General features: G+C 41.0%; 1 protein-coding gene across 3 annotated transcripts in view; it reads left to right on the top strand.

Moving 5' to 3' along the window:
- Positions 1-11,486, top strand: part of SPTLC2 (serine palmitoyltransferase long chain base subunit 2) — a 101,863-nt gene that overhangs the window by 84,834 nt on the left and 5,543 nt on the right. For all 3 annotated transcript variants that reach the window (XM_023628188.2, XM_023628186.2, XM_023628189.2), the window contains exons 10-11: positions 3,123-3,258; positions 5,786-5,915. In XM_023628188.2, coding sequence (XP_023483956.1) covers positions 3,123-3,258; positions 5,786-5,915 — 266 coding nt within the window. The remainder of the gene's footprint in view (positions 1-3,122; positions 3,259-5,785; positions 5,916-11,486) is intronic.

Below are 11,486 nucleotides of genomic sequence, written 5' to 3'. Positions count from 1 at the left end.
TTCTGATATCCATAAATGTGAATGGATAAACAAATTATGGTATATCTTTCAAAGGAATACTATTCAGCAATAATAAGGATATATAAGTTGGGGATTTTAAATGCCTCTTCCCAGTATCTTCAAGTTGTGTATGTGAGTGTGATTTAGATGTATTTCTTTCCTGGCCTCTTTTTGTCGGAACAGATGACAATGAATGGTGATGCCGAGATTTCCATTTCTTTCATTAAACAATACTTGCCTAGAATGACATAGCAATAAGTGGAAAAGTTAACGTCTAAATCTCTTAACATTTCCTCTTTTCCCTGATAATTTTTCTTGATGTTCTTGGAATGAGAAAAAATTTTTTAACAAAGGTAATTGGTTTATGATAAGAAAAAGGTAGAAAGTTGCAAAATAATAAAGTGGGTACTAGAAAAATTATTGTACATTAATATGAAAATATCGTTCCATTTTTTAAAACCATGTTTAATTAGATATCATTTACATATAATAAAATTCATCAGTTTTCAGTGTGTGATTCTGTGAGTTTTGACAAATGTATACAGTCATGTAACCATACCACAGTCAAGGTGTGTTATATTTTTGTCACCCCCAAAAAGTTCCCTCATACCCCTTTGCTGTCGATTGTCTCTCTGCTCCCTGGCAACCATTTATCTGTTTTCTGTCACTATAATCATGTCGTTTTTAGAATTTCCTGTAAATGGCGTCACACAGTGTACAGTCTTTTGTGTCTGGGGTATTTCATCTAACGTAATGCTTTTGACATACATCAGCATCGTTGGATGTATGAGTTGTTTCTTTCTCTGTGTTTTCTTTCTCTCTCCATCTGATTTCCTCTACTTTTCTGAATGTATGGAGCTTTTTTTTTGCTGAGGAATATTCGCCCTGAGCTAACATCCGTGCCAGTCTTCCTCTGTTTTTTACTATGTGGGCCACTATCACGGCATAGCCGCTGACAGAGCAGTGTAGGCCCGTGCCCAGGAACCAAACCCGGGCTGCTGAAGCAGAGTGCACGGAACTTAACCACTAGGCCACCAGGGCTGGCCCTGGAGCATAGTCATAATAGCGTTGTTATATCCTTGTCTGCTAATACTCTGTTATTTCTGGTCTATTTTTATTGGTTGACTTTTTTCCTGGTTGATGAGTCATATTTTTTTTCTTTGAATGCCTGGAATTTTTAAATTATGTGTCAGGTGTTGTGAATTTTACATTATTGGGGGCTGCATTTTGTTGTGTTCTTTAAGGTAATGTTGGACTTTGTTCTTAGAATCAGTTGGATCTCTTTGAGACTTGCTTTTAAGGTTTGTTAGGGTGAGTCTAGAGCATCTGTTAGTCTAGGGCTAATTTAGCTCCACTGCTGGTATTCTGAGGTCTTTCCATTTTGGTGGGTGAAAATATAAATTGTTCCCAACTCCGTTTGAGCACCGCGAATTGTTCGGTGTTCTGCTTTCTGATGGATCTTTCCCCAGCCCCTAATGGTTTCTTTTCATACATTTACAGATCAGCACGCTGCTCAAGCGCCCCTTCTGCAGATCCCCAAAGCTCTGTCTTGGCACTCTCCCCTCTCCTGTACCCTGCCCAACAAATTCTAGCAGCCGTAGCCTCCCCAGCTCCAATCTCTGGTGTCCTCAACTGACAATACAAGGTCCCCTCCCTGGGCAGCAGCCTGGAACCTCCCTCTGGCAGCATGGGGACAATCAAAGGCCCACTTGTTTCCGTCTCTCCAGCAGCACAGTCCTGCACCATCCGTGGCCCAATGTCTGAAAACCAGTTTTAGGTACTTTGCCCAGTTTTCTGTTGTTGACAGCAGGAAGGCATATCCAGTCCCCGGTGCTCTGTCATGGCCAGAAGTGGAAGTCTCTTCTTCTAAATGTAGGCTAAACGTGTATTGGTATTTCTAGGAAAAAATTAGGGTACATGCTCATCGGTTCTCTGTACTAAAATATAACACACTTTAACGTCTGCTTTATTGTTTGTAAGACCTATGTCATGACTAAGGGACGTTCTTCATTGTTCACACTAAGCTTGAGTGCTGTTCTCTGATCAACTTGATACTTCCATAAAGAATATTAATTTGGCGTTATTTGTTGCAAGTTTATCCGGAGTAGCTTCCTACCAGTGATGGATATGTTAGTGTTTTCATTCTAAGGACATTTGTTAGCCATCTGTATTTCTGATTGATTAATTTATCTTTTGACCTATGTGATGTTCGTATTTTTCTTAATATGAATATGCTGGCTTTCTAATCTATGTGAGAAAATGACTGCACCTTTTCCTGTTTGTCAGTATTTGTGGCGAGAAGACCGTGAAACAGTCCTTAACCCTTTGCAAGCGAATCTTCTGAATTTATTGCTTGCTGTCTCTAACAGAACAATTCCTTGGACATCTCTTCATAGATTGATCTACCATAATGTCAAAACCAGGCCACATATGGAATCAGTTAGCAGTTAGAGAAATGTATGTTTTAATCCATTTGTTTTAGGGAAGACGAACAAATGAGGGTGAAAAATAAGATTCTCCATTATTACAAATATGCTATTGCTGTCTAGTAGAAGTTTTAGGGAAATAGTAACATAAAATCAAACTCTAAAGAGGAAAATTTGGGGCTCTAACTGGCTGTATCTCTGGTCTTATGTGTAAAATTATTTGCAGCATAGTTAGTTGGAATGAGTATTGAAGTTGCGAAACCTAGATTCTCGTCTCAGCTGTACTACTCATTATTGTGTGACTGTTGGCCATTGACCACCTTTGTGAGACTCTCCTAATCTACAAAATGAAGATAATAGTAAACATCCTACCAACTGTAAACGGGTAGAGTGTTGATTAAATGAGGTGGTATCGATGAAAATGTTTGCGGATGCTAATGCACCATGGGAACATTTGTTGTTAAACTTTATTTTGTACATTATTAAATTTGCTCTCCACACCTCGTATGACAGAACACAAAGCAAGATATATTTGTTTATACTTATAGTCCTTATAATTTGCTGTGCAAAAATATTTTATATGGGAAAGGAGGAAACAAGACATAAGACTGACAGAATGGAGATAGAAGAGATTGCTGTCTTTTGCCACTCCTTTTTTCTTAGTATTATTTTGTTTCCTTTCCCTTGGTTTTCCAGGCAAAGAGTGTATACAGCAATTAGCAGAAAACACCAGGTATTTCAGGAGACGTCTGAAAGAGATGGGCTTCATCATCTATGGAAATGAAGATTCTCCAGTGGTGCCTTTGATGCTCTACATGCCGGCCAAAATTGGGTACATTTTTTGCAGATTATGGAGGGTCTGTCATTAGACTTAAGGTTTCCTTGATGTGAGATTCAGGCTTGTGTATTTTGTTAGGGAAAATTATCTTGGCCTCATTATGTTAACCTTCATTTCCCAGATATGCCATAGATTAAATAGCAAATTTTTTAATTTTGTAAATAGTAAATAGTACTATTCTGTAATAGTAAAACTAGTACTATTTTTAACAGTAAATTTTGTACATTGTAAAATAGGTTAACGTTTTAGTCTCTCATTGAGTTTAGTGCACTATTCTAGGGCATTGAGACAGATCAGTGAACAGAACACAAAAATGAAAATCCCTGTCCTTGTGGAGCTTACGTTCTAGAGTGAGACGAGGGGAGTCAGTAAGTAGATGATGTGATAAGTGGGCAGCCTGCGGGCAGGCTGACTGCATGTTAAGTGGGGTGGTCAGGGTGAGCCTCAGCGGGAAGGGAAGATGACCTCTGAGCTTGAAGGAGCTGGCAGGGTTAGCTACTTGGAGAAAGAAGCTTCTGTGAAGAGGCCATGATGCAGGAACATGCTTAGCTGACGGAAGAATAGCAGGAGGTGAGTGGAGCTGATGTGCGGTGCCCAAGGGGGAGCAGCCAGCCCTGAGGCCAGGGTGTGTTGTTGCACAGTTACTGAAGATGTAGATTCCACAAGCAGCTTTGGCTTGTACCAGGTGTGTATAATGGAAAGCCTTGCCCCTGGAATAGCTTTCAAGGTATTTGACAAGTCCAGATGTATAAGGAAACCAGAAGACATTTGAAAAGCAAATGTGAAGTGAACAAAGATAATTATTTGCAAAATTGCACCAGAGATGTAAAATAAATGATTCATCTGCTTAGTATAGGCTCAGTAAAAAAGGCACATCTTTTCAGTTTGTGAGTTTTGAGTAGATCTTAAGTATAAAATTGAGTAAGAATCATTTCTCAGGTTTAATAGAAATCATTAAAGGCTGAGAAACACTGGCCCTGAGCTAACATCTGTGCCAGTCTACTTATATTTTGTATGTGAGACATTGCCACAGCATGGCTTGACAAGCATTGTGTAGGTCTATGCCCGGGATCCGAACCCACAAACCCTGGGCTGCCGAAGTGGAGTGCACAAACTTAACCACTGTGCCACTGGGCTGGCCCCAAGGAGCAAATGTTTGTATTCATCTTTCAGTCCCCAGTGCCCACCACAGTCCCTGGCGTTAGAGGAACTCAGTAAATGTTTGTTAAAGTGAATAAAGTGAAAATTAAATTGGGGAACCTGGAAGTGCAGTGATTCCAAAGATAGTGAGGGGGAAATTGGGAAGAGGTGCTCGCTGAGGGAAAAAGAGGAGATTGGCTTTCCACAGGGAGTCTGTGGGCAGTTGACATTATGGCCTTCAGAGTGGGTGGTGGAAAGGAACCCAAGCAGAGGTGTAGGATTTTCCTCATTCTTCTTTAAATGGAATTATCGTAAGTAAACTTCAAGAGTTGTCTGGTCTGGAGGATTGTGTCTAATCTATTCTATACAGACGAAACTGTGCACATTATAATTAAGTCAGATTTAGAGAGGATGAGGAAGAATTGGAATAAAGCACTAGACAGTGTGGGAGCATGTGCTGAAGATGCAGGGCGCTCAGGCTCGTCCTGACATGAAGTACATTGAAGACGGGGTACTGGTGCTAGAGGGAGTGGGGAAAGGCGGGGGCTTATGTAGTTGGTTCTTAATGTAACTAAAATGTGTGGGACTTTTTATTCTGAAAGAAATGCTTTAAATAGCTACAGGAAAAGTCAAAAAGGGGATAAGGTAGGTCAACAAGAGGAAAAGACAAAGAACAACATAATTTAGTAAATAACAAAATTTACATGCAAGTTAGAGTTGTGTCATTTAGACAAGATGCAGATGTGGAGTGAGGTCACCTGCCACCAGTTTGGCTTGGGGCGGGGTGTGACACATGAACTGTGTAGTCTGAGTAATCATCTGAAGCCTGGAGATGAGCTGGCCTCACAGACACTAAAGGAAGCCCTGAATTCCAAAGACAGCTTGACACGCACGTCGATCAAGGAAGTGCCCGGTCTGGAGGGCTGGGGCCGGTTGGCCCTTCGTCCAGCAGAACGACGTCCGCGCCCAGCGGATCCTCTTCACCCTTAATCTGAAGAACCTTTTAAACTGCCACGCCTGCCATTTCAAGGACCAGGTTTTAAACCCCATTTCATTTTGAAGCCTCTGAACCACTGTTGCATGTCAGGGACACAGGCTACAACTGCAAATTGCTTTAGGCAAGCTCTGTTAAAAATTGGTCTCTGCCAACTGTGTTCTTCACCTTTGTGAAGGAAACCTTTTGGCAGAAGACCGCTTTAGGAGTGAATAAAAGAAGTCTTTGTGAGCTGTCAAATTCAACTTTAAAAGAAGTGAGAGGAAATTCCTAGAGGAAGTCTCCAATGCCTGCATCGAATGAGTTTTGATTGTCCTGGAGCGCACAGCCTCCACACTCTGTGCTTTCTTACTCTTCCCGTTTCTTTTCCTTGTTCTCCCTTTGCAGCGCCTTTGGACGGGAGATGCTGAAGCGGAATATCGGTGTGGTTGTGGTAGGATTTCCTGCTACTCCAATTATTGAGTCCAGAGCCAGGTTTTGCCTGTCGGCAGCTCATACCAGAGAAATACTTGATACCGTAAGTAGATACTTTCACCTTAATATAAATATACCTTATACTAAGAAGGCCTGTATATCTGATGAGATTAATCATATGTTGATCCTGAGGGTCTTTGAACACCTATGATATTCACTGGTAAAACAAAGGGGAGGGTACGCAATGCTGTGTAAAACATGGCTATTTCCAAAAAATTGCAAATGGTTAGCGTCGCCCACCAGACCCTGTATGATCAGGGCTCTGGGGAATTTTCTGGCTTCATCTTATTCCACTCTCCCTCATTGTGGCCTCTGCAACTATGCAATTCTCTTTCTGCTCCAGCTGTTTCTACTCTAAGCTTTCTTGTATGTTGTTCCGTCTGTAGAATTTCTCTTGAGCCTTCGCTCTCCTTTGCCTGGCTGACTCCTAGTCATCCTTCACATCTCCACTTAGAGGAAATGTGCCCAAGGGTATTCCAAACCCTCTCGCTTGATGTTTCTTTGGAATCTTAAGCTTCCCCCTTAGTAAATTCTTCACACCTCTTGTTATCGAATGGCAGTCTTCTCTGTTAGATAAATCTTGAGGATAGGGACTGAGTCTGCTTTGCTCATTCTGTGCCTGCCAGACCCACCATAGTGCCAGGCACTTGTGGGGGCTCATAGTTATTATATAGAGTCTCTGAATACATTCTCATCTCTTGATATTCTCTGAATATGCTATTATTTCACATCTAAGACTTCAGAGTTTAAGTCACTATTGCTTTCTGGGAATTTATAGAGCTCTACAACATGATATTTACATAAAATTAGTTGCTAGAAATATCCGTTAATTCATTGGAGAGCTACTAAAGAATACTGTTATGAATGCGTGTTTTTAAAAGTTCATTATAACAATTTAATTGACATTTTATATATTTTTTTAAGATTTTTTAATTTTTCCTTTTTTCTCCCCAAAGCCCCCCGGTACATAGTTGTGTATTTTTAGTTGTGGGTCCTTCTAGTTGTGGCACGTGGGATGCCGCCTCAGCATGGCTTGATGAGCGGTGCCGTGTCCACGCACAGGATCTGAACTGGCGAAACCCTGGGCCGCCAGAGCAGAGAGCGTGTGAACTTAACCACTTGGCCACGGGGCCACCCCCAACATTTTGTATTTCTGAACAGCTGAAGACTTTGATTTTTCTTCCCTATTTCTATATAGCAAAATTTCTATGAGTATATTCTTAATCACATTCTAACACTGTGAAATTGGATTCAGTGTATTGATACTGTATCTTTGTTTTTCTTTATTTTGATTATGCCTTTCGGATTTTTTTCAATAGATTTTTCCCATTTCTCAAAAATCTTACTGGTGAATTTCTGCATTGATTGTTTTTTTAAACCTAGTGATACTGGCTTCTCTTCCATTCTACTCTATTTGGTCGTTTAGGAGTTTCCACATGCCTTTTAAAAAACATCCCAGTCGCTATAAGCAATGGCTATAGTAATACACTGTGTCTTCTAACAGCAACTTTTGACTCCCGAGAACTGTACACATTCATGAAAGAATTCAGATGTAACCAAGATATCTAAGTTAGATTTCTGTTGCCAACAAACACATTTGCCAGTTGAGAGTTCTAATCTTTTTCATAAGACCCGCTTGAGGGATTGTTTTATTTACCTTCCATTTAGTTTTTTTTTTTTCCTTCTTCTTCTTCTTCTCCCCGAAGCCCCTTGTACATAGTTGTATATTATAGTCGTAGATCCTTCTGGTTGTGGCATATGGGATGTTGCCTTAGCATGGCTTCACAAGTGGTACCACGTCTGCACCCAGGATCCGAACCGGCAAAACACTGGCCCCCCAAAGCGGAGTGTGCGAACTCAACCACTTGGCCACAGGGCCAGCCCCTCTATTTAGTTTTTTTAAGCATAAAGTGCTTTTAACTTTTTGAAACCAAAGGTTTGTTGAAGTCATTTTGTCTTATGATGTTTTATGGGACTAAACATGAACATTATGAGATAAAAATGAATTTTGATTTAGTAATGGGCCCTGTGAAGTGATTCAATATATAGAAAATGCTATAAAATCTGCAAAGAAAAAACAACCTGCTGGAGCTAATAAACATATTCAGCAAAGTTGCAAAGTAAAAGATCGACACACAAAAATTGTTTGTATACACCAGCAATGGACAAATGAAAAGGAAATTAAGAAAATTTCATTTGCAAAAGCATTCAGAAGAATAAAATACCTAAGAATAAATTTAACCGAGGAGGTGAAAGACCTGCATAGTGAAAACTGTATAAAACATTGCTAAAAGAAGACTTAGATAAATGGAAAGACATCTCATGTTCATGGCTTGGAAGATTTAATGCTGTTAAGATGGCAGTACAGCGAAATCTCTAGATCCAGTGCAATCCCTATTGAAATCCAGTGGGCTTTTTTTTTACAGAAACGGAAAAGCTGATCCTCAAATTCACATGGAACTGTAAGGGAACCCAGGTAGCCAAAACAGTATTGAAAAAGAAAATCAAAGTTGGAAGATTTAAACTTCCTGATCTTAAAACTTAGTACAAAGCTACAGTAATTAAAACAGTAGGGTGGGGCCAGCCCGGTGGTGCAGCAGTTAAGTTCGCATGTTCTGCTTCTCAGCAGCCTGTGGTTTGCAGGTTTGGATCCCGGGTGCGGACGTGGCACTGCTTGGCAAGCCATGCAGTGGTAGGCGTCCCACATATAAAGTAGAGGAAGATGGGCACGGATGTCAGTTCAGGGTCAGGCTTCCTCAGCGAAAAAGAGGAGGACTGGCAGTAGTTAGCTCAGGGCTAATCTTCCTCAAAAAAATAAAAACAGTGGAGTACTAGCATAAGGATAGACAAGTAGACCAATGGAATAGAATTGAGTGTCCAAAAATAACCCCAAGCATCTGTGGCCAATTGATTTTCAAAAAGGGAGTCAAGGCTAGTTAATGGGGAAAGCATAGTCTTCTCAACGAGTGATACTGGACAACTGAATAACCACTTGCAAGAGAATGAAGTCGAGGGGCTGGCCCCAAGGCTGAGTAGTTAAGTTCGTGCACTCTGCTTCAGTGGCCCAGGGTTCGCTGGTTCGGATCCTGGGCACAGACCTAGCACCACTCATCAGGCCATGCTGAGGCAGTGTCCCACATAGAAGAACTGGAAGGACCCACAACTATCATGTACAACTATGTACAGGGGAGGCTTTGGGGAGAAAGGAAAAGAAAAAGAGGAAGATTGGCAACAGATGTTAGGTCAGGGCCAATCTTTAGGAAAAAAAAAAAAGAAAGAGTGAAGTTGGACCCCTACAACATGGATAAACTTTGAAAACATTATGCTAAGTGAAAGACACCAGACACAAAAGACCACATTCATATGAAATGTCCAGAATAGGCAAATCCATAGGGTCAGAAGATTGGTGGTTGTCAGGGCATCGTGGGGGAGGAATGAGGTTACGGGTATGGGGTTTCTTTTTTGAGGTGATAATGCTTTAAAATTAGATGGTGATGAAAGTTCTCCAACTCTGGAATGTATTAAGAAGCACTGAATTGTACACTTTAAAAAGGTAAATTTTGTGGCATGTGAATTGTATCTCAGTAAAGGTGTTATTTTTAAAACTGAGAAGGGAAGGTTATTGGCTCAGGGCTCAGCTGTACTAGAATATTCTCTTATACAAGGACCATACTCAACCCTATAAGTAACACGTTTTTTTCCTAAGAACCGGTCTTACGCTGTGATCCAGAGGTTTCATGTAGACTGCTTGTTAACAAATGGTGATGCTTGTAATGGCTCCTTATTCCTAATTTAACCAGGTAACCCCACGTGATGGCCAGCAGTTTCTAGTTACAGTTTTATCTTTTGTGTAAACAAACCCTATTCATCTGAAGTATTTGTCATGAGATCAAAGGAAATCTTGTAATCTAGATCCCTTTGGGCTACTTCGGTTTTTTCAGTCTCTATTCATTTTCTTTTTTATATTGATGAAAAAAATATTAGGTTCTTCTGAAGTCAGAGTTCATAACTGTCCTTTACTTTGTGATTTTAGTAAGTCATGTGTTGTTTTCAATTAACCCTGTGTCAGAGGTGAGGGGAATAAATGGTTACTGGTTTCTCCTGGCTGAAGTTAAATCTTAAGTTGTTTCCATATGGAGCTTTCAGTTAATCCTCTTCTCAAATCAGATAAATCTCTCATCACCGTTGTGATGGCATATTGAAGTCCAGCTCTTATTTGCTTTTTGTAGTTTTCACATTTGGAGTGAAGAATATTTTTTTCTTATGGTAGAATAAATAAGGAATATGCTTTATTGGTGGTTTTTTCCTCTCTACAAACACTGATTTTTAAAAGTTAAATTTAAGAAGAGTTAAATGAGTCTTTTTACTAATAATCAACTGACTCCCTTTTCTGAAATAGAAGGTGTGGGCTTTCATAAGGAATTATAGCCAGCAGAGTGGACAGGAGCTGGAGATGATGTGGTGGAATCTGGAGAGTCTCACTCAGCGTCAGGGCTTCTGCTGCCCACCTCCCCGTGTCTTAGTGTTAAGAGTAATAGTGTGTGGTCTCCGAAGCTGAGGCCCACTCACCCCAGATGTGCTATTAGACCTGCCAGCTAACATCCACAGGTGCCTGGGGAATGAATAACAGGGCTGGAGAGCTGCCATGAATTAAAAACTGCATTCTGTGACCTGTGCTGGGTGATTTTATTAGAAAGCCTTAGAATCTAGGATTCCAAAATGTCTGCTGTCTTCCTTGGATTTCTCTGAGAGGTATACAGGGCTTAGAGTTCCCTTTTCTTTCCATTAAGTTTTTTCTGAGAAATTCTGAATACAACCCCCCCCCCTTTTTTTTTTTGAGCAAGATTAGCCCTGAGCTAACATTTGCTGCCAATCTCCTCTTTTTGCTGAGGAAGACTGGCCCTGAGCTAACATCTGTGCCCATCTTCCTCTACTTTAATGTGGGACGCCACCTAAGCATGACTTGATGAGCAGGGCCATGTCTGCACCCGGGATCCGAACCAGCGAACCCCGGGCCGCCGAAGCAGAACGTGCGCACTTAACCACTGTGCCACCGGGCCGGCCCCCATGTCCCCTTCTTATATGGGGATCCTCTCTTCTGACTCCCATGTGCTGCTTTTTGGAAAGGTTAACTCTGTGAATTATGATTCGTATACTTTGCTGTATGTATGTTATACTTCAAGAGCTTATTATTTTTTTAAATACGTAGAAGAAACCATACACGGATCACCGCTACCAGGTAGGACTAGGGTAGCAATCAGGAAGAGGCTTCTTTCTCATTTCATATCTTGTCTTAGTGTTTGAATTTTTTCTAAGAAACTTATATTTTCTTTGAAAAATAAAAGAGCAAGTTTTACAGAAAAGAAAGTTATACAGAGAGAGCGTTTTGAAGGAAAGACAAGATAATCTCTCCAGGTTAGGATTTTGGAGTTTAAAATCAGGCCTGCGTTCGAATCCCGGCTCCGTCCTTCCCTCGCTCCCTTCCCCGGGCCCTGTCCATTTCTCCCTGGGGTCTCCTCCTAGCCGCTTCCACTTTCTCTTAGTAAGTCTGCGCAGCAGCCCACTCTGTGGACTCTCTTCATCTTGCCTCTAGGAAGCATCTCAACACAGACTT

Source organism: Equus caballus, chromosome 24 (genome assembly GCF_041296265.1).
Source record: "Equus caballus isolate H_3958 breed thoroughbred chromosome 24, TB-T2T, whole genome shotgun sequence".
Lineage (NCBI taxonomy): Eukaryota > Metazoa > Chordata > Mammalia > Perissodactyla > Equidae > Equus > Equus caballus.
The sequence above is the reverse complement of the archived record's forward strand: the minus strand, read 5'-3'. Positions and strand labels throughout refer to the sequence as shown.